The 23,473-nt window shown below is 44.4% G+C and overlaps 6 protein-coding genes across 6 annotated transcripts; 3 read left to right on the forward strand and 3 right to left on the reverse strand.

The window, feature by feature from the left end:
- Positions 1-19: 19 nt before the first annotated feature.
- N7516_010817 (flavin-containing monooxygenase) lies at positions 20-1,525 on the forward strand (the record flags this gene model as incomplete). The annotated part of the gene is made up of 1 exon (XM_057223535.1): positions 20-1,525. The coding sequence occupies one exon, from the start codon at positions 20-22 to the stop codon at positions 1,523-1,525; it is 1,506 nt and encodes a 501-aa protein (XP_057070756.1).
- Positions 1,526-1,747: 222 nt separating this feature from the next.
- N7516_010818 (lipase family protein) lies at positions 1,748-2,797 on the reverse strand (the record flags this gene model as incomplete). The annotated part of the gene is made up of 3 exons (XM_057223536.1): positions 1,748-2,092; positions 2,155-2,648; positions 2,710-2,797. 3 exons carry the CDS (start codon positions 2,795-2,797, stop codon positions 1,748-1,750), a joined length of 927 nt encoding a protein of 308 aa, XP_057070757.1.
- Positions 2,798-5,835: 3,038 nt separating this feature from the next.
- Positions 5,836-6,524, forward strand: N7516_010819 (uncharacterized protein; the record flags this gene model as incomplete). The annotated part of the gene is made up of 3 exons (XM_057223537.1): positions 5,836-5,903; positions 6,000-6,285; positions 6,351-6,524. The coding sequence occupies 3 exons, from the start codon at positions 5,836-5,838 to the stop codon at positions 6,522-6,524; spliced, it is 528 nt and encodes a 175-aa protein (XP_057070758.1).
- Positions 6,525-6,910: 386 nt separating this feature from the next.
- N7516_010820 (uncharacterized protein) lies at positions 6,911-8,977 on the reverse strand (the record flags this gene model as incomplete). Its single annotated transcript, XM_057223538.1, has 5 exons — positions 6,911-7,587; positions 7,639-7,793; positions 7,853-8,444; positions 8,504-8,638; positions 8,692-8,977. The coding sequence occupies 5 exons, from the start codon at positions 8,975-8,977 to the stop codon at positions 6,911-6,913; spliced, it is 1,845 nt and encodes a 614-aa protein (XP_057070759.1).
- A 4,217-nt stretch (positions 8,978-13,194) lies between these two features.
- On the forward strand, positions 13,195-14,898 carry N7516_010821 (putative extracellular lipase; the record flags this gene model as incomplete). Its single annotated transcript, XM_057223539.1, has 1 exon — positions 13,195-14,898. One exon carries the CDS (start codon positions 13,195-13,197, stop codon positions 14,896-14,898), a length of 1,704 nt encoding a protein of 567 aa, XP_057070760.1.
- Positions 14,899-15,109: 211 nt separating this feature from the next.
- Positions 15,110-17,388, reverse strand: N7516_010822 (putative alpha-amylase; the record flags this gene model as incomplete). The annotated part of the gene is made up of 9 exons (XM_057223540.1): positions 15,110-15,778; positions 15,828-16,068; positions 16,120-16,266; positions 16,314-16,476; positions 16,520-16,748; positions 16,797-16,905; positions 16,957-17,072; positions 17,123-17,161; positions 17,218-17,388. The coding sequence occupies 9 exons, from the start codon at positions 17,386-17,388 to the stop codon at positions 15,110-15,112; spliced, it is 1,884 nt and encodes a 627-aa protein (XP_057070761.1).
- Between the last annotated feature and the right edge of the window lie 6,085 nt (positions 17,389-23,473).

A 23,473-nucleotide genomic window follows, 5' to 3' on the forward strand; every position in this document is an offset into this window, starting at 1 on the left:
TTGATTGCATTGATCCATCATGAACGGAATGCATGGCATAAACGAAACTAAACACTTTGATATTATCATCGTCGGCGCAGGCATCTCCGGTATCAATGCCGCCTACCGCGTCCAAGATCAACTACCCGGCTACACCTACACTATCCTAGAAGCTCGCACCGATCTAGGTGGCACCTGGGATCTCTTCAAATATCCTGGAATCCGTTCTGATTCGGACCTTTTCACCTTTGGCTTCCAATTCAATCCCTGGTCCCGCGATAATCCCATCGCGGAGGGCTCTGCCATCAAGGAGTATGTGCGCGACACAGCGACCAAATACGGCATCGACAAACGCATCCTCTATAACCACCGCCTGTCATCGGCAGACTGGTCCTCTGATGAGAATACCTGGTCGCTGGCCGTCGACCACAATGACTCCCAACACACTTACACCGCCCGTTACGTCATCTTCGGCACAGGCTACTACAACTACAAGGATCCACTTAAAGCCGACATCCCTAACCTGGACACCTTCCAGGGTCAGATTGTCCACCCGCAGTTCTGGCCCGAGGACTTGCAATACAAGGACAAGAAGGTCGTTATCATCGGCTCCGGCGCGACCGCCATTACTCTCCTCCCCAATCTCGCCGACCATGCCGCCCGTGTCACAATGCTCCAGCGCAGCCCAACTTATATCCTCTCCGTCCCAAACCGTTCAAGCAGCCGCTGGCTCTCCTACCTCCTCCCCAGTGCCCTGTATAGCAGGATGCAACGCATAATCTGGATCTACACCACCCGAATCTTCTTCCTCTTCTGCCAGCGCTTCCCGAATTTCGCGCGCTGGCTGCTAAAATTGAATGTGCGCAAGCAATTGCCCAACCATATCCCCTACGACCCACATTTCAAACCTAGATATAACCCCTGGGAACAACGGTTGTGTGTTTGTCCCGATGGGGATCTGTTTCGCAGTCTCCGGCAAGGCAAGGCGGATGTCAAGACCGATACCATTCGCGAGGTTACGAAGAATGGCATTATCTTGAATTCGGGAGAGCAGCTCGAGGCAGATATTATTATTACTGCTACTGGCTTGCGCTTGCAGATTGCAGGTGGATCGGCGCTATCTGTGGACGGGAAGGAGATTGAGATTGGCGATAAGTATCTGTGGAATGGAATTATGCTCCAGGATCTGCCCAATGCCGCTTTCGTTATTGGATATACTAATGCCTCGTGGAGTCTCGGTTCTGACGCCACAGCCCAGTTTGTCTGTCGCTTGCTTAAAGAGCTGGAGTCACGGAAGTTGATCGCTGCTGTTCCCCGCTTGAAGGAGAAGGATGCTGCTGCGCTCCAGGATCGTCCTCTATTGAACCTCAAGTCGACTTATGTGTCGCTTGCTGAGCGTGTCTTGCCCAAAGCTGCTGACCGTGGACCGTGGCAGCCGCGCGATCACTATTTGAAGGACTTAAAGTTTGCTTACAGTGGTGATATTGAAACCGGACTGGAGTTTGTGCAAGGGCCGAATCTGCGCCTGCGCCCTAAGATGTCCTGATCGATGCAGGTTTATGATATGATAGCCACCTAACTACCTACATTTGGGAGTGTCTGATTCGGTGTACATATGGCGTTTCAGGAAGCCCAGTAACAATATATTCATTCCTATTCTTCAGCTGTGCAGTTTCCCTCGGTCTCCATTAAAACCGAATACATGCTGTCAGAGAGGTCAACAACTTCAACACTCTCCCACGGCACCACACCTATCAACTAATGTCTATCATGATGATGCATCTGACGGATTCGCACACACGCTCATATTTCCAAAATACCACCCATGTTCAGGATTTGGCCACCTCAAATCCCGATCCGAACCAGCATTCCCAGCCTTACTATTAATTCCCTCAATATACTCCACCCCATCAGTGGTGGCCTGCACCCCAGTCTCCTGAGTAACCCAGTATTCAGGCGAAGGCTGGCTCCAATCCAAAAACGGGAGGTTGAGCGGCACTCTCGGGATGGGGTCTGTAGTATGCGTGGCTCGGTAAATGCTGTTTGGCGGTTGTTGATTGGTGATGAACTCGGCCAGCTTCATGTTTCCTGGTTTCGGTCCTCCAAATGTCCACTGATGATTTTTATATGTTAGCTGCCATCTACTCTGCTTTCCTGTTCTGGAACTTGACTTACAATATCCAAAGTGAACCCCTGTTTTCGAAGAACAGTTCCTGCTAGCGCCGCAATACCCCCACCCAGACTGTGTCCTACAACGCTCAGTCTGTAGCCTGGATACGCGCTGGTTGCATCTTGAAGCTGGGTTGTCGTCTGGCTCGCTACGGCGTTCCAATAAACCCAGAACCCATGATGGGCTTTGCAACCGGTACACACGTCGTTAATCGGGGTGAGAACGATATCGAGATCTGCGTTGCCGTCGCTTTTTGATACCGTGCCGCGGAATGTTAGGACGATCAGTTGCCGTGTGTGGTCTAGGGCAATATAGCCTGTGGGTCCTTTATCGCTGTGGAATGTGTTGATTACTGTCGTGTTGTCGGCTGCCACGAGTCCGCAGGTGCCATAGTCGCAGGTCAGACTTTGGCCCGTGTGGTTGATGTTTTGATCACAGGCCGATAGGGTGGCGAATTGGGAAAATAGCGTGAATCGTTCCAGTAGCTCGCTTGAGATTGCTGATGCATTTTCATGGTTAGATTGGATATTGGGCTTTGTTGTAGGTGGAACGGAACTCACCTCGGCGAGCTAGTTGGACAGGAGATGCAATGACTACCACACTGAGCGATAGCACTCCAAGCACACGACATATCATTGATCCAACCATATTAGATAGGGCGAATGATGTATAGTGTAGAATGATACTTCGTAAGTATACGAAATGGATTGCAAAGGCACCTTAGGTATTCGGCTGATCCCTGGGGGATTAAGCCATATTTATAGACTTCCTTTTCTACCGTCAATGACAACCCACATATGGAATGTTGTCCAAGAGGGGAGGGGTAATGGCTGCAGGGCTTAGTATATTGGCAGGCTAACCTTGTATCCGGAGGATAACTCGATCTTAGGGCTGCCGGAACACACCAATTGGGATTGTTGATCCGACCGTTCTACCTATAATACAATACATACATTCCACCTAGACCCCTCGTGAACTGAAACATTTGAGACCGCTGTTCGATAGCGGGAAATGTTTCAATCCTGGTATACTCACTAAGTAGTTTCTAACCCTCTAACCCTAAGAAATCTTTTCCTCTCCACTTTACTGCTCATCTCGTGTCGGCTTTCAATCACTGATTATTACATTTTCCTGCTAAAATACATTATTTAAATAGTGGTTGTTAGTTAGCTAGTTATGGTATTTTCTGCAGCTGGCATGTTACATATTTGTGACCACCAATAGCGTGACTCCCACATGTGGGCTTAAATGGGGTAATTTCTCGATATGAACACTTGGCAAGGCAATAATCATTCCCCAATGGGTTAAGATTTACATGCAAGACTCTCATAGCAATCATCATAAGGTCAAGATCCATATGTCTCACCGTGAGGCGGCCCGCAGATTGTGCGTACATAGCCGATAGATCGGCGGTGATCATTTCAGCTCAATATCCACATCAGATCTCATTACTACATACGGTGTATACTCTGTGGACACATACATATTTGCTAGGTGGATTCGTGCATGATGCAAGTTTGCTCCACCCCGACGGTTTCCGCCACGAGACAAATCCTTCCCTTACGTAGATCACTACTCGGTAAAGCATTAATATAATTAATTGCTTCTGTGAAGCCCTCAATTGATCGATAATCAAGATTGACATAACAGGGCCGAACCGAGCCCTCCGCTGGGCTTAATTATCCAACAGCCTGCAGTGTCTTTAAATTCTCGCTTGTTGAGGCAAGTCTATGTCGGTTTCGCAGCCCTCTCGCTTGTGATCTTCTCTCACTCGCCCATACGCCCGCCGTCAATGCATTCACTGAATACTGGAACACCAAGAAGGGAAAGGAGACTGATCCATGACCCTTTCGCCCATATATCGTGGTGTTCTCGCGTCGTGACTGGATGATGTCCCCATGCATAAGACGTCAAAGCGATCGGACGCCTTGCATGGAATATCAAAGGGGGAAATAGAATACAAGCTGCGTTTGTATTCCAAATAATGTTTACCCTATTTCTCCACCTTTTCATCGTTAATAAAGGGTTATACATATAAAAGCTCTTGTACAAAGGATTCTTTTTTTGTACGCACCCTTAAAAGGTCATATAAAAAGAATATCAAAAAGCCCACTAAAAGGACCTACCAAGGCTGCATAAGCGGCCGACTATTCCTGTTCCATTACCGAGGTTCACGGGTATTAATTCCATTACTAATATGGAGTCCTGGAATATAAAATCCCCAGGGGGCAAGTAAGCTCTACCAGAGAAAGTTCGCTATGTAACGTGGCAATATGTATGCATCATGCACACTTAGCTAGTTGCATTAGATGTAGGTAGATGCACTGTGATTTACGTCTGCCGCCTCAAAATGAGTTTATAGAAGCAACTTTACCAGATAGCTTATTGGCATGAATATCAGATATCCAGAGACAACGTAGCCATAGTATCCCGTAAAATATACACCTTAGGGAGAAAATCATTATATAAAGTAGAAAGACCCTTCTATGCTTTACCCTCATGTTACTGCCTACCATAATCCCCTTGCATTTAATGTCGTACACCCTCAGTCTGACTGAACAATGGTAGCATGTCGTAACTAGTACACAGCATGTGTAGCTACTACGATGTAGATCGCTTAGCGCAGCTCTAATGAATCCAACTCGAGGACATGCAGCTCCATCTTGGGTTCGTGCGACTATCCGCATTCAACTATTACAAGCAGTCGACCAATTGAAGGCAATCACTGATTTTATTGAGTCATGCGTGCATAGTATGACATCTCCATGCATGGGTGTGGTAGCCGTGCCAAGCGGCCAGCACACCGTTCCGGTTGTTGGGCGCTTGCCACGGCTATTCCATAAATATGCGGTTCTCCCTGTATGTGTATATCTATTGGCAAGTACCTAATGCCCGTCAATAATTGCTTCTTCCGCGCTTTTCAGCTGAGGGAAAGGTCCTCAAATCCCTCTATTATTCCCGCATGGTCACATTGAAACGGCCACACGGGGTGGTTGAGAAAAGCACATTTCTAGATAAGCAGGCATTGGCCTCCAAGATTGACATTTTTGCCTTGCTTTATACAACCGTCGAAAACTCTTATCCCACCTTCACCCACGAGCGAGCTATCTAAGTCACTAGCGATGGAATTCACATCATCTGGTCGTATGACATCAATGCAGACGGCATCGTGCTTTGCCCCCTCCAGAAGATTTCATGGGATCGATCATATTCTTCTATCAACAGTCCGAACCCTTAAACACGACTCTACCAATACTGGAGCACCCAAGTGAGCCGCAAATAAAGGGAGTACATTTCAGTTTCATTGGGACAAATTAATGTCAGCACTCCAGACTACATCGGACCAACGGTTATCTCTGGTAACACGGTGTGTACCTACCTAGGTAGGCGCCTACAGACATAGGTACCTACCCCATTTGGAAAGAATAAAGTTAAACTTTCGGGAAACATTTAAGGTTAAACCACAGTTCATCAATTCAACCACGGCACAGTACAACCTCAGATTCCAGAATGACGCGACCTGATGACACCACTGGATGCATATGTCACCCGAATAACAACCAGTAGAAGCTGCCTGGGCCAGCTATTTTCAGATTTCATTTCCATCACTTTACATTCCACCACTGAATATCCCTCTACCGTGTTGATACTCCCTGAGGACAAATACAGCAAGCCCAAACTCCGCGATGAAATCGAAAATGAAATCCACAGCAGCGACAAGGGTGGGGAACCTGACCAGTGGTCTCCCTGAAAGGTACTCAGCACCACCGCTCCCTCCAATGCCCTGATATTGCTTGGTGTGATATCTGATACTCGTGCAGGATCAAATGATGGCATCCGAATACAAAAGGTGCAGCAGCAGCTACAACACCACAAAGAGAGAAAGAAGAAATGGCCACACGGAATCTCAGAATCACCTTGATACTTGGACAGAAGAGGAATGGCAGACCAAGGAAGGACCTGGCACGGCACGACAAGATGATGACTCGCATAAACGGTACCTACCCAAGAAGGCTTGGGAGAAGTTGAGTGAAAAGGAAAAGGAGAGGACGAACGAGAAGATGAGGGGTCACAAGGTGGGAAGCAATTTGTTGGCAATACCGCAGAGGGAAATGAGGCCAGGCGGGAAGCTAGTAGTGATGTTGGGATAAGAACGAGAAGGCTGACGACAATTCGGAGGAAATCCGAAGGCTGATAAAAGGGGACCGAAAGGAACAATGGAGAGGAAACGGAGGACAAGACAAAAGACAACAAGAAAGGAGGCACAGCAAGCAAACGCAGTGCTAAGCAGGATAAACACCAAAAAAGAACAGAAGACGCGCCAGGATGCAATGTCTGCGAAAGAGAAAATAAACAATCTACTGAGGTCGATTGATCCCTCCAAATGTATTTGGTCGATGTTATTGACAGTTTACTGGGTAGGGGCCGTAAAAGAGGCGATTACCGGATTGAACTGACACCCAAACTGCAATGTCAAAGGTGCGATTGGAAGAAAGACGGAGGAGCCATCAAACAATGTCCGAGCGAGGTCCCAGATCCTGGGACTATCCTAGGTGCAGTCCCAAAGAGGCAACAAAGCATCAACGACAACAAAATACATAGTCTACGAGAGAACGAAGTTCATTAAATAATGTATCATTTTAATGGGTATCCATGGTCTTGAAAACAATACTTGTTTATGTTCAGCCTGACCCAATCATGCTAGGATCACCATTACTTCATCCAAACATACCTCATTTGATACGAAAAATTATCATCTCTTTATCTCCGCTCCTCATCGACAACCGTGTGGGGAGTGAAGTCGCTGTCTGGAAGCATGTTCATGGCATCCTCCTGGGCGTCCAACTTGTAGTTGGTGGCCCAGAATCCAACACCACCCAGGAAGGCGAGGATAGCAACCACGGTGTAGTTCCAAGTCAAGAGAGGATCATCAGCCAGACCAATGAAAGCCTGACCAATGGCAGATGAGAAGGCGTTCATCAAAAGGGAGACAGCCTGGACGAGGGATCGCATGTTCTTCGGGGCTTTGGTGTAGGCATACTCGAGGGAAGTGATGGATGCAAGGATCTCGGAAATACCACCCATGATATAGGTCAGGGCTTGGATCCAAACAGAGATGTTGGTGTGCTCGTGCTTAACCTCTAGACACATGTTGGCCTGGTTACCACAGGGCCCCAACTTGTAGATGTAGTATTGGGTGACTGCAGCAACGACCATGCTGAGAGCAGCCACGATGAAACCGGCCGTGATACGCTTCAAGGGGGTGAAGTGGAAACCCATCTTGCGAATACCAGGGTATACGAGATGATCGAAGATGGGGATGAAGATGATGAGTGCAATGGGGTTGAGGTTGTTGATGATGTCGTTGGGGACACCTCCAAGTTTCATGGTGGCCGCTTGAGATGTCAGGTTGTTCAACATTTGGTTGTAGGCGAGCCCTAAATATGGTCAGCATGTGCGAATAGAACAGAGAGGAGCCTGGCACGTACAGTAAAGGGGGTACCACAAAAACACTCTGCAGGCAAGCAGTCCTCGGCGAACTTCATCAACCCACGCATCGTCGAAGTCCATCCACGCTGGCTTGTTGGCTCCGAGGTGGCTGGGCTTGGCTGCAGCCCAAATATCGACTCCAGAGCTCTTGAACCTACAGAGGAAGATCAGTAAATGTGACACTCGGCGTTAACGGGACGGGGCGTAGCTTACCATCGCATGGGGTTTAGGGTCCAGCGGCCCTTCATCGCCAACATTGATACTTTGAAAGCTTTGGGGTAGATTGATCCACCGGGAGGAGTGAGAATATAGTGCTTCTTGCAGACAAGCAACACAGCAGGGCACAGACAGAACATGGCTGTGGGGAGCAGATAAGAGAGCCAGAAACCCACATATCGCTCGGCGTAGACCATGGCGACCTGACCGACAAAAGAACCGATATTGACCATCATGTAGAAGTACATGTAGATACGGGCAACAGTAGCAGACGGGTCAACGATGACACGCTCACCAGAAGCAAGTGTTGTAACATAAGGCCTGTCCTCGCGATATTGCTCGGCAATCAGGGGGGCAATATTGGCCTTGAAACCACCAGTTCCTACACCCATGATAATAAGACCAATAGAGAAGCATGCAATGGCTCCGTTGGGACTTTGCATAACCTGCGGAATGGCGGAAATGATGAGAATGATGTGTCCAACGAGTGCACAGGCAATCGCGGACATGATGGTGCGGTAACGACCCCACCATTGATCAGCAACCATAGCACCAAAGAGAGGCATGATGTAGGACCAGAAGGAGTTAACTGTGCAGGTTAGGGGTGTTAGCGACGAAAGCAACCGCACGAGACTACAGATCACTCACACAATGTCAATCCAGTGGAGGCCTGCTGGCCCATACCCAGAGCCCCGGGCGAATCATTGCTCCAGTTGGAGACACCTGGAACGAGGGCACCGGTGGTGGATCCAACGGGCATAGGTCGCTGAATGAAATTGACAACTAATCCAGGTTAGCCATCTATCCTCCCTCTCTCGAAGATTAATATTGCATACAAACAGCAGTAGCACCGTAGTACGAGAAACGCTCGCACAGTTCCACAAAGGCAACGCTGTATGCAGCCACTGGTAGGGTGCCGGCAACACGGCGCAAAGTGGCCAGTTCCTCCTCGGTAGGATTTGTTTTATCCAGAGAATCACCTTCGATTGACGCGTCCCGCAGGGGGGCATTGTCGATAGTCAACTCATCAACCACGGGGACTTTCTCGTTGAGACCGATATTGTGTGAGATTTCCTTTGATTTGGCAATCTCAGCCACATCGACAGGATCGCTGGCATTCATATTGGCGGTTCTGGGATCCAGTGATATGGGAGATGAAAACACAACAGAAAAAAAGAAAGAAAGAAAGGTTAGCTGGAGGGCGAGGTGAAGGAATTATATGTCACATGGCGTGATTAGCGGAACCGTTTAGCTGTGAGTTCCAAGAGTTTCCACTGCTCATTTCTCATGTTCCTCCATAACAAAACCCGGGGCAATGTCTGCATTAGGGAGGTGGCGGACGGCGGACATAGTAAAAACCGTCAATAGCCGGAAGAAACCCTGCGTCTAGTACTTTTTCTTGATTAAGCCCTGTTGGGGATCTGTGCCTCCAATAGGGATATTCGGGCTCATCCGGCCTGACCACTTTCCTTTGGAGAAGATAAGCCAAAATTCCAAGGTTTCCAGCTTTGTTCCAAATCCAAAGAGAACCCAGAAAGCTAATAGTTAACAAGACTTGGATCGTCCAATCAAAGAGCTGATGTGGGCTTAAGTCCCCCAGTTTTGATATCCACTTTTGTGTCACTTAGCGTTGCCTTAGCTTGACTTGGCACATACTGGGCACGGTTTGACCGAGTATCTCCCCGCGCCATGCCGCTTGGCTGGTAGGTTCCATTGTAACCCTGTTTGCTTGGCTACCTCATCTATCCAATCACAGTAAAGAATGGTTGATAACCGAGGTGCGATAACTCGATAACTGATATCCTTTGAAATCCCGCACCTGGCCTCTTAACCAATCACAATACTTGAACCACAATTCGATGGCAAAAATTGCGGGGCTTCAACTGATTAGGCTCAAGGTCAAATTGCCCTTACTTCCTTCTGGAGAAGTGAGACATGGTGTGATTGGGCCTTGTGATTTTGTGATCAATTACCCGACTCTTTTAACTGCTTTCGCGCATTAACAGTCTCTTGGACCGTCGGTGCCCCGGAAATCCAACAACCTCATGACTATCGAGATGACTACCTGCTTTTTATTGGGAAGCCATGGGTCTAACCCCCCGGTCTCATGCGATTAGGCATCCTGATTGCCCTTCCTAATTCCCTTCAGTCCATGCATTCCATGCCACATAACTTCCGATATCCTATACGATAATCATGTTGCATGTGTCGTTTCCTCGTTTCTTTCACTACCGTCTACTACTCCGTAGTAGTATCCGTAATGAGTGTAATCGCTTGATCCTTTGGAATCTCCAGTTTACCATCTGTCAGAACGCTTGTGTTCGATGTGAATGGCGCGAAACCAGCCGATCGTCCCATCCAACCTCTACCTTGATGCGTTGATAGGATATCAAAGTGCAGTGACACTTGCACTCGCACATCAGGGTGATTTCTGGACTATTGGTATGTTTATCAATGCTGATGGGCTCCTCGCTCACTTTGACACGTTCACCGCTTTGCGCAGGTCCCACGCGGCGATAGTCCTTGCCCGCCTATTCTGCCTTGACCACTGTGTTCTTGTGCATTCCATTGACCGGTTTTTAATTGGACGATAATATCACATACACGTGGCGGGTCGCGTGTCTGTGGAACTACCAGTACCCTTGTACGGAGTAAGCTGACTTGGCCTGGCTTATTTTGAGTGGATATACATCCACTTCTCATGACCACGCATACCTGCATTGTTGCAATGTCAGATTATGTGACCATGCGGCCTTGGTAGCCTTGGTCGCCTTAAAGATATCGTGGAAAGAATGTGTTTGATAACTCACAGTAAAGCACCTGGCAATTGTCTTCCGACTGCTAACCTGTTTTTTTTTATCTTCTCTTCTCTTTTCAAGTTTCCCCACTACCGACGACTCGATTAGAATTCATTTCACGCAAAACAACTCCGAAATCTAAAGGTTCAGCAGATGGCATTGAAGTTGCTATCGCCGTGACTCGAGCCTCGAGCTATTGGGACAATACACATAGCGAAATCCCCAGATGATCGAACCACATGCATAAACCCACCTGATATTGCAAAAGCCTGTACGCAATAGATCCGAGCTGACAGGTGTAAAAGAAAGTAATTTCCATAGACATTGTTTCTCTGCTGCGGTGCACATCCATCTATGAAGATATATCTAACTCTCATATTTATTATTTCTGATGTAATCCACCTCAATATCTTCTTCCGTCTTTTTCAATACTTCAAGTTATCAAAGCCAACAACGCTCGAGTCTATCAACGCCTCTTCGCTGATGCTAAACTTGGGTCACTGGCCAACGCCGCCAGATCGATCTGCGAAACGAACGAGAAAGTTCCCTCCCCCGCCGCCCCCAACAATTCCATCAGCCCCTAGCAAGGTTTCTTCCACATGCTGGGTCCTTCTGCCTCGCCGGGGAAGCACCACATGGGTGCCATTAGCAGAGGTACTGACTGGCGGACCTTCTCGCAATGACTCGCATTGCCTCCTCCGGGTTCTATCGAGACATGAGAAAATGCTCTCAGCCAGCACAGGGGCCCCGGTGCGTACCTCGAATCACACTGTCCGGTACGATGCAATCCAAAGAGACACCAAGCAGATTTTAGTCTAACCAAGATCTCAGACCCGATCCGGTACCAGGTCGCCTCGTTTATACCTTCCAAATATTACTCGAAACTTGATTGATCTCACGAAAACCGTCAAGATCCTCCCTCATTAGTCTCTCCCCCGATCGCATCCTAGTCCGCACCGGCGGTCCCTTCCAAATCTTCTTGCGGATCGACCTAGCCACCTTTTAAAACGGACTGTGACACTGTGTCAGTCCCGCCTAGCACAAGATCCAGGGGAAATCGATCCGTGTTCTTCCAAGCAGTGCAAGTCTGTCCGTGCGATTTAAACCGCGATAGAGGTAGGGACTTTTGTCAAGTCGATCTGACTTTCCCCTGAGAAGCCAGTCGGGTGCGACCTGGCATTAGGTTATATCCATCCGGATTCCTTCCGAGAAGTTTTACACCGTCCTATATTGATAAGTGAGCGAGGCAAGACCCATCTCCCAGTCCTATTCCAGATCTTCTCGATTGGTCCTTCGCGGTTTCCTCTGGACCTGGATGCATCCGATCATGATCATGATTCCGGCCCAGGGCGGTTACATATTAGCTCGCATTGGCAATTCTGGTATGGACACTTTATCAGTGAGAGATATGTCAACCTGACAAAAATCCGTACTCTGATCCCACCCCGATCGTGCCGACGGGCACTTGCCCTTCTTCAAAGAGAACCTGATCGATCGCACCAAAATTTGAAGTCATCGGCTCTAGCAAGGACGGCCTCCTAGGACCCCAGAAGAATCCGATCCTCATTTCGCTCTTGGTTACCTGATTTCGATCGCACCGACCAATCTACAAAAGAAGATTTCTTCGATGAGCTCCGTATAGATATTACAAAGCTCCCGGCTGTCTCGTCCATTTGTCGAATGGAGAAAAATATATCTCGAACTACCCACGCAGATCGTCCAGTCCACCGACGAATCATGAAATCACTGGCCTTGCATGTTTCTACGCAAAGTACCAGGCTTCGAATTATCGGAAGGTCTCAGCGAAGCTAGCTAAGTCGGCGCGATGATGAAGTTTGTCCCCGAGCTTGTTAATGCGACATTCGAACCCATTACCCCTACCTGTCTACGCCTTCTGAGATTCCCTTTGAGAGGTCCTTCTGTGAGAATTCCAGTGAAGTCTTCCAACTCAATGTGTTATTTGGTTAGGAAAGCAGATTTGTCCCCCGGAAAAGCACTTTTGACTCATGTCATTTGGAAAATAACTAAACATACCATTATCAATATGTACGCCCCTTGCGGACTTGACCGAGCTCGTTTGCCGGAGCATTCTTTGCCCGACGTGCATTCCTCTCAGCGGCCACTCCTAAATCCTCTCGGTGGATTGTGCTATCCAAGCACAGTGGTTGTATCCTTATGACCATGTCCATTGCCTATGCAATATGCCCGACACTGCACTGCATAGTTACCGCGTGATCAGTGTATGGGCTGATCTGCCGTCTTGAGTTGTGATTGTCCCTTCTCCACTACTTCTCAGTTCTCGGAAGTGCCAAAGCCGAATGAATATCGGATTTCAACAGAAGAGACACATGCTCGAGCTCTAGGAGTTCCGAAACCATGAAAGCTGTCCATCCAGACCCATGAGGATAGACAGAGGGGGAAACGGACATTCTATATATATATCCCTTGATTGCCCACTCAACATGAGGATTGCGAGCTAAGGGAGAAACAAGATCACTAGTGCGTTAAAACCTCTTCTACCCAGTTCAAGGAAGCATCACAATGCCTTCCATCTGGACACTGATCTTGTTGTCTACCTTGCCTCTGGTTTGGGCCGTCCCAGCCCAGAAGAAAGCACCAACAACCAATCCAACAGTTATTATCTCCAAGCCTGAAGCCACTGTTATTGGCTCCACGGATCTGAACAAGATCGATAAATTCAATGGCATCCCGTTCGCACTACCCCCAACTGCCCTCCTTCGGTTGAAACCACCTCAACCCATCCAAACATCCCTCGGGACCATCCAGGCTACTTCCATCGCGAAGTCCTGCCCACAATTCCTGTTCAGCACCGACAAAAAGGACATCCCTAGCTCTATAATTGCGACGCTCACCAACATCCCAATCTTTCAGGAGATCACCAATGCTGCTGAGGACTGTTTGAGTCTTGATATACGTCGTCCTTCCGGAACTCAGCCAGACGCAAAGCTACCAGTGCTGGTCTGGATCTTTGGGGGTGGCTTTGAACAAGGTGCCACCGCCATCTACGATGGATCAAACTTCGTGGCGAGCTCTGTGAAATTGGGTATGCCAGTAATCTTTGTGGCCATGAACTACCGTCTCGGAGGGTTCGGGTTCTTGCCGGGCGCAGAGATCCTGAAGGATGGCTCCGCCAATCTCGGACTTATGGACCAGCGTCTTGCGTTACAATGGGTCGCAGACAATATCGCCGCATTTGGGGGCGATCCGTCCAAGGTGACCATTTGGGGTGAGTCTGCTGGCGCCATCTCAGCGTTTGATCAGATGGCCATATATGATGGCAATAATACATACAACGGTGCGCCGCTTTTTCGCAGTGCCATCATGAACTCCGGCAGCATTGTGCCTGCAAGTCCAATTGACGGCACGAAAGGCCAGGTTGTATATGATACTGTTGTTAGCAACGCCGGATGCAGTGGCGCCAGTGATACCCTCGAATGTCTACGCGGCCTGGATTACACCAAGTTTCTCAATGCCGCCAACTCGGTTCCGGGCATCTTGGGTTATAATTCTGTCGCCGAGTCATATCTGCCTCGTCCGGATGGCACGGTCTTAACTGAATCACCAGAACAACTAGTCATCCAGGGCAAATACGCCTCGGTGCCGTTCATCGTCGGCGACCAAGAAGATGAGGGCACTGTCTTTTCTCTATTTCAGAACAATTTGACAACCACCGATCATATAGTGGACTTTCTACAGAATCTATTCTTCTTCGACGCTTCCCGACAGCAGATTACGGACCTCGTCGCCACCTACCAAGATATCAAAACAGACGGCTCACCCTTCCGCACGGGATCCCTTTACAACTGGTACCCACAATATAAACGACTGGCAGCTATCCTAGGTGATATATCCTTTACCCTCACACGCCGGGCTTTTCTGAGCTACGCTCAGAAAGCGAAACCAGATGTTCCTTCCTGGTCCTATCTGTCGTCTTACGACCATGGACTTCCCTTCCTAGGAACATTCCATGGATCTGATGTTGTCCAGGTGTTCTACGGAATCCTGTCAAACTATGGATCCAAATCCCTACACTCATACTACTTGTCTTTTGTGTATGAGCAGGACCCCAATGCAAAGGCTGGAGATTACATGGATTGGCCACAATGGGGTAACAACCAGTCGCTGATGAACTTCTTCATTGATCGTGGTGCCCTCTTGCCGGATGACTTTCGTCAAGATAGTTTTAACCAGATCATGGCTGATCCTGCTGCATTCCATTTTTGAGTGGTGATTGCAAGAATATCCGATCGAAGGCTTGACTAATCATTTGCATATGAATTATATATTGGGATATATTCTAGCTAGCACCGTCCTTTTGGGATTTGGTCTACAGGGTTCTGTTCATAGAAAGTAGGTAGAATTCATCAATGATATTCGCAAGTTCTGGCATAAATTAATCTCCAAGCAGAGCTTATCATCAACACTAGCTGTCAGTTTATTTCCAACTCGCCGTCACAGTGGCTGTAGTTCCAGAACACCCAGTCGGCACCGTATACCGTCGGTCAGGGTCACTTTCCCACGTCACGGCTGAAGACCCGGCCGTCTTCTTGAGGAACTTATACTGGAAGGTTGTTCCGACGGGGAGGGTGACAGTCACCTGCCACAAGGGATTGGAAGAAGTATAACTGCTTGCAGACAGTGCGATAGCTTTACTAGTGCCCCAGGTGCCGAGTTGGCTGATGGAGCCTGAGATGTAGATATCCTGACCATAGGAAGTAGTCACAAGCTCCTTGAACAGAACCGGCAGGGCAGTGGCTTGGATACAGGCCGCCCCAGTACTAGTTGTTGTCGTACTAGTGGTGGCTGTGGCACTGGGAATAGATGAGCCGCATAGCCCGCTCTTGCTCAGTGAGGATGCGAGAACAAATACCCGCGGCAACCCAGATACCATTGGAACGGGGATGTTACCGCTGGAATCCACTGTGATAGATGTGCAGGTGTACATCTCCAGCAGCTTAGCACCGGATGAATACCCGCTCCCACGTAAAGACAATGTGTAGGAGGATCCAGAAGACCCAGAGTTAGAAAGCACCGTGATGACCGGCGAGCTGACGGATCCCTTATTCATAGCTAGAGTATTTCTGTCTTGATAGAAGGGGATATTCTGATAATCTGTCAGTCACTTTAACTAGAATGGCTTTTACAATACGTACCTTCGTCGTGATATAGGTCGAGTCTGCCGCGACAGCTGCTTTGCGGATCTTGTTCGTAGTTGCGATATATTGGTATAACTCTGCTGTGGTAGAGTATCCCGACAGCCACGTAGCTTCGCGGTTAGCCGGGTCATGTCCACCGCTATAATGCTGTTCCTGACCAGAATATACGATGGGAATACCGTCCGACAAAAAGAGGAATGAGATCACATTCTTCGCCTGTGAGTAGTCACTTGTGTAGCTATGATGGACATTCAGTGTCATGTATCTCTGAGAACTTTGAATGTCTTACCTTGGGAAACGTGGGTTGTCGTGATTCTCGATGAAATTGCCTAGGAGAGTTGAATCGGCACAATCAGAGGCCACGGTGCCGATCATGTTATACAAATCGTTAATGCTACCGCTGGAAGATTGAAACGCACGTAGCAGTGGGTAGTAGCTGGACAGTCAGCCTTTCTCCGGAAAGGAGGATGGCAATCATCTCACATAGGGTAATTCAGGACGCCGTCAATATAGTTCTGGTAATCGCAGGTGTAACCTGGGTCTCCATCGAAGATCTCCCCGACAGCATAGACACCTGCCGCGTCATTAAATCCAGGCCAGAAGGACTTTTGGACATGCTTCACGGTATCGACGCGCAATCCATCAACTGACAATGTTAGATCGGCTTTTAACATAACTATTAAACTTACTGGAGTAAGTAGACACCAAATCCCCAATCCAATTGTTCCAGATGGTCTGCACTGAGCCCTGGGTTGTGTCGAGATCTGGCAGCGAGACAATGGTGTCGCCAAGCCAACAATTCTCGACATTGGACTGGTCATCGTAGTTACTGATCAAACAGTAGGGGTGGAAGTAGGACGAAGAACTAAAGGGAGTGAAAACACTGTAATCCACTGTATTTCCGGCCCCAGCGTAGCCCTATTGGCGTATTAGAAAGGTCCCATTCCATTGTTCAAGACACCATACCATATGATTTGTCACGACATCAACCATGAGATACATGCCTCGAGCGTGCAGTGCCTTCGAGAGTGCCAAGAGGTCATCGGACGTGCCATGGTTTGGATTGACATCGTATCTAGTGAGGTTGGTGAGCAGGATTCCAGCACCAACCGTTCAATAATCGTACATATTTTGCTGCCAGTACCCATGGTAGGACGTTCCATCACCCGTGGTTTGGGAGAGCTGTTTTGTTACTGGAGTGATCCAGATGGCAGTAAAGCCCATTCCCTGAATGTAATCCAACTGGGAGTCCAGTTAGTATATAGATTCGGAGTGAAAGATTTAATATATACCTGGTTGATAATCCCCTGCCAACTGCCACCGCAATAAATCTAGTATGCGCTGTTAGTGTATCAATTGAGCATCCAGGATTAAAAATCGCACATACTCTGTCGTTAACGTTGCAGGTAGCAGTGACCGAATTGTCGGTGCGTCCGAATCGATCCGTCAACAGGAAATAGATCGATTGACTGCGCCATTCCGCGGGAGTCAGGCCCATAACCGTCTGCCATAGTAGTATGGTTGCTGTGAATATAAGATTCCTCATGCTTGCGGCCATGAATGAAGTGCGACTTGATGTTTTAGTGAAGTTTGGATCCTTGTACAAACCGACAAGGGGAGAAGTCAGACACAATTTATAGCCTCAACTTGCATGCTGCATACATAATACAGGTATGTCATGCGGGTAAACATAAGCTGGACTTTTGTTAACGGCGATATACAACCATATAAACTGTATTGTTCCAATCCAATCGGTTGAATGCGCTAGATGTAAAAGCTCCAATTTCCTTGGAAGTCTACTCCGCTGGACCGAGATGTCGAGTCAATACAACGAGGTGGAAGCGGATAATTCTCTGGCAAAGCAGGCACTCCCCGAAGCTGCAGGATACTAGCGAAACTAGCGTCTGCGTGAGTCTTAAAGAGGTTCATCTCCCCGGAGCTTTGCCTGTCTGCGGGGATTGTTCATGGTTCCACTTCTTCAGAACATAATAGAAGAACAAAAAAATATAACATCAAACTCACATGTAAGTCACTTCTAGTCATTCCCCACTAAATCGTTAGTTCCAAGACAGGCCTAGCGTGCTGGTGACGGAGATACTTGACCTGGCTGATTGGTGGCCATCAGCCACACCCCCCGGATTCTGCAATGAAAATGACAGGGGGCGGAGATTCAACGGGATTAAATATGGGAGATGAAGACTCGGCATCTTCCTGAGGTAATCAGTGCTTGATTCAAATCTGGTTGATCTAACCGATTGGGATGGAGATCAACGATCGGATAATAAGACCTGGCATGTGCCTCGGGAGATATTCGATCCACCTACTGAAGAGAGTAGTGATGGACAGAAAACTTGTAGAAATCACAATGAAGCTTTTCATTAGCGCTGGAACCAAATAGTTACTGAGCTAACGGTGATACAGCAGCCAAATGCCTTTCTCCGGAAGCCCCGGAGGCCATTTCTTCTGCAACCGTGTGCTGTCATGTAATAGTATTAATAGTATTATGCAATATATAATCCAAGTTCCATACAGGTGCATCGATCCAGTTTGGTGCCGCGACCGAATGGATTTTTAAGTGGCTGAAATCCCCGGGGCCTCATTACCGGCAGCCCCTATAAAACCCAGGTTTGACCCCCCACTATGATTTCAACCCAACTCACTTTCGGACCTGTTGAACCCTCAGGCATGCATGCTTGATTGTTTGATACAGACTGAGCCTTCTTTTGTTTGCTATTTGTTGTTTATGTTCAGATGGTTTGCAGGGTATATAAACCCCTGCATAATTAGTTTTAGCAATTAAGAATCTTTCTTCTACTTTTTCCCCCTCAGTAGTAATCTTACATAGATTGCTCATCAGGTTATGAAGCCCTTTTTCTACCTCTGAATCATTATTTCATCAATATCCATCAAGGATAGTGCTATAATAGTACTAGGTCTTGCTTTAGAGCTTTGTTTTTGAAGGGTAGTAGAAGATACTATACCTTAATTTGTGGTTATTCTATCAAAATAGCAACCTACCTACCTAATAACAACAACTAGTATGATGAAGAAGACGTCTTGGTTATTAACTAAGCTATCGGTCTACTAGATATTAGAACATTTAATCTTTATAAGATTACTCCTCCTCTTAAAGAAAGAGAGGATCTTAACAAATAGATCGATAAGGTTAAGAAGATCTTAGAGAGCTATAATTTACACAATTTGGTCAAACGATCGATCTCCTAGCCGAGTCGAAGAGACCCGAATAGCTAGAAGTAGAAGACTCTTTCTAAGTAAGTTCGTACTTAGATATCTAGTAGTTTAGATAGCGACTTAATAGAGGAAATTAATAGTCGGGGAAACCCGATTATATTTATAGATAAGTTTTTAGAGGAGATTCGGAAGTATCTAAAAGGTAAAGGTTATAGTGCTTTAAAGGTAGCGATAATAGCCTTCCGGTCTATCTTACGAAAGAAGTTTTTATTAAGTAATAAGTTTATTATTATATTAAAAGTAATATATAAAATATTAATAGATTTAAAATCTAGAATTTCGCCCTACTTTACTCTATAGACGATACTAATAGAGCTAATAGAGGTACTAGAGTTAAATAGCTTTATTATTATAAAGAATAATAAACTAAACGCTATTAAAAACCTAGTTACTACGATTACTATAATCGATTTCTATCGATATAATACGGCAATTTAGGACTATATTAAGTCTACTTCCGCCGATTCCTTTAGTATTATATTAGCGGTTAACAACGATTAATAACAACGTCAATCTAATAATCCTCCGAATCCTTCGAACCCTCCGAAACCTTAGAATCCTTAGAATACTTATTTAACGAATTTACCTCCGAAAGGTACGTCTCCCTAAGAATATATTAATAAATAGAGAGTATATAGACCTAAGAGAAGCAATAATAGCAATTATTCTTACTATAGGATAATAGGCTATAGTATATTGTTATACTAGAATTTATATCCTAAGAAACGTCCGGAAGGATAGGTTCTAAGACCTAAGATCTAGTTTTTTAAGAATAATAACAACCGTAGAGGCAATTCGATAAACCCTATAGAATTTAAATAGGATAAAGCTTAATAGGTCTAGGGGCTACTAATAGATAGGACTAAGTAGGTAAACCTTTCTATACCTAAGAGCACTAGCTTTATTATAATATCGATAGCTAGTTTGTTAACTAGTTTTAATCCTTCTTATATACTTACTAATTAACTTACGGTAAAATAAGATCTAGATAATATTAATAATATCGAGGGGTTTCTAATTTAATAACTAGATCAATTAATAATAGCTATTCAATTTGTGGCTATAATACCTAGATATCTATAGATTTTAGATATAAGTACTTTAGAGTATATCTATAGTAATCAATCTACCTTTCTAATAACTAAGAGATATCTAAAGGGATAAGAATATAAATAGTTAACCTCCGGTAATAAAAAGATTAAAGCTAAATACTATAGCTTAGTTCAACTAAGTTTTTATATTAATTATACTATAATAATATATTATTAGATTAGTATCTATTACGTTTACTAAGTAGGTTAATATAACCTCTTCTCTCTTAGTACTATAGAGAAGGAATTAGGAATTTAGTAGAATAGCAAGTCGAAAACCCTTTATAATAACGAAGATAGGGTGATCGGTTTCACTAAAGACTTTTATAAGGTACTATTTATTCAATTAGCCTCTCCCTCTCTAGGTACTACAGTGATTTCCGCGGAACTAGCCTATAAACATTTAGGCTATACCGGTTCTTATAAAACTAAGCTTAATTAGGTAGATCTAGATTATAATATTTAAGAAAATAAATCTTTTAATTATAAGGTATATAGCCTTAGCAAGTCTAAGCAGATTATATTAAGAGCTAATTAAGTAAGAGCTACAAAGGCTGCCTATATATTTTATATCAATCTATAGTCGGTTAATCCGCTAGGATATAACCTAGAGAACGGTAAGAATAATAAGCAATATATAATAGTAATCACTAATAATACAATACGTTATCGGTTTATATTATATCTTATAATAAAGGGTAAGGCATTACCGGTTCTATAACGCTTTATAGAAGATATTTACTAAAAGATAACAACTTAGACTTTTAAATAGAGAATTAATAGAGGGAGAGAGTTCTTTACCTTTATTAATTAGGTAAGAAATAAGACAATAATTATATCTATTTCTACTCCCTACGCCTATAAATAGAATAGCGTCTCCGAATTTATAGGCTATTATCTTCTCTAAATTATAAGGATAATAGGAATTAATACTAGTTCGCCGAAGGAATTATAGACTAAGGCTTTAAATACTACTTACTATATTATAAATCGTCTTCGAAGGAAGGGAAATAATATACTAGTAATCGCTTAAAGGAAGTAATTAAATATACGAACTCCCGATAATATAACTCTTTCTTTTCTATAGACCTAGTATACTAAGGCATATATTTATATTCCGAAGGAGAGGAGAATCTAGAGCTAAAAGATAGAGCTAAGGGCCTAGATAGGCTACCTTATCGGATACGAAGGAGACAATAGTTATATCTACTAAATTTATAATCCTAAAACTAGGAAGGTAATAAGGTATAGAGACGTTATTTTCTAGGAATAGAAATAGGGAATTCCTTACTTTAATAATCGGGATATTATCGTTAAAGGGGAGGTAATTGATAGCCCTTTAGATTCTAAGTAAGGAACTAGATTACCTATTATTATAGTATAACGTTCTCGATAAATTTAATAGGTTAATTAACTACTAAAGCTTAATAATTAATAATAGGTAATTAAGATAGATAAAGAAGAGAATAATAATAATTAAAGTATACATTTTACTACGCTAAAAGCGGGTACAAAGTTGATTTCTAGAAATTTGATATTTATATTATTACCGTCGGCACTATCTCCGGCATTATTATTACTAGACCTATTATCTACGCCTATACTAACTCCGCTATAACCGGTAAGAACTAGGTTTAGACGTTAATTAAACCTACTAAGACATTTCGAAGATAAAGAATAGGATAAATATAGTAAGGCTTTATCAGCAATTGATTTAATTAAGATAATAATAGGTACGGTAGCAATTAATATTCCCTAAGGTTTAAAGACCTAGCAAATTAAGATTCTATATAACCGGATAGAAGCATTAGATTTACTATAGAACGAGCTATAGTAGTAAGCGATAGACCTATAGGTTAAAAAGCTTAATCGTACTAAGGCCTATTAAACTATTAATAATCTACTAAAAGAAAGTACTATACTACCTAGTAAATAGGTTTTTAATATCAAATATAATAAAGAAGACTATATTACCGAGTTTAGAGCTCGATAGGTTATCTATAGTAATAGACAGAGACTAGGTTTCGACTTTAACGATACCTACGCTCCTATAGCACGGCTAGAAAGTATAAGACTATTCCTCTCTATAGTAATAATTCGGAATTTATTTTAGGAATAGATTAACTATACAACTACCTATCTTAATACCCTAATTAACGAGAGATACGTCTTTATAAGATCACCTATAGGGTATAAGATACCGGGTAAAGTTTGTATAATCAACTAGGCAATATATAGTTTACGTTAATTAGCTTACTTATAATATAAAACAATTAAATAATAATTAGAGAGTCTTAGATTTTAATAACTATCTAATAAAAGATATATTTTTTAGTATAAGGGGAAGAGTATATAGCTTCTACTATATATTAATAATACCCTCTATACTATAGTATCGAAGGAAGATATTAAATAGTTAAAGCAATCGATTACTTTTAAGATTAAGGTAATCGGGGAGCCTACTAGGTTTCTAGGTTACAGTCTTACTAGATCGGATTATAGTATCTAGATAGACTAAGCTACTTATCTTAAAGACCTCTTATAAACGGTAAGTATAGGTAGGGTTAGCTCGACGTACTTACTAATAAAGGCGTCCTATTAACCACCTTTTTCAATAAAGGAATTAATAACAAGTGGTTTAAGATTAACGACAAACGGTTCGATAATAAGATTAATTATTAAGACAGATATTAATAATAATTAATAAATTACGGTATAAGAGAAATCTATATATAGAGAAGACGTTAGTAAGATTAGCTAGTTAACTATAAGAACTAGGCTAGATATAGCCTTTGCCGTAAATCGATTATAAAGAAGAACTACTAACCTAAGGAAGTAAGATTTAGAAGCTTTATCTTAGCTTTTACGCTATCTAAAAGGCGCTCCGGATTATAGAGTTAAATTAGTAGTTAAGGAAGATAGTTTAATTGGCTACGTTAATTCTTCGTATAACGACTACGAAGATAGTAAATTAACTAAGGCCTACATTTTCTACTATACCGGAGTACCGGTTTTATAGAGCTCTCGGAAGCAAGATATTGTTACTACCGGAAGCACTATTATAGAGTATATTGCTTTAGATAGTACGGTACGGGAAGTATTATATCTAGTCAAAATCCTTTAATAGCTAAATCTTAAAATTAAAGATAAAGTTTAAGTCCCGATCTATACTAATAGCGACAATATAGTTACAATCTTAAAGAATAATGCTTTTAAAAAGAGCACTAAGTGGTTAGATGTGAAATACCACTTCGTGAAGTATGCCTAGAAGGCTAAATAGATTGATATTAGAGTCATTGA

The sequence above is a fragment of the Penicillium verrucosum genome, assembly GCF_028828655.1.
Source record: "Penicillium verrucosum strain IBT 35672 chromosome Unknown utg000004l_segment0_segment0, whole genome shotgun sequence".
In the NCBI taxonomy this organism is placed as follows: domain Eukaryota; kingdom Fungi; phylum Ascomycota; class Eurotiomycetes; order Eurotiales; family Aspergillaceae; genus Penicillium; species Penicillium verrucosum.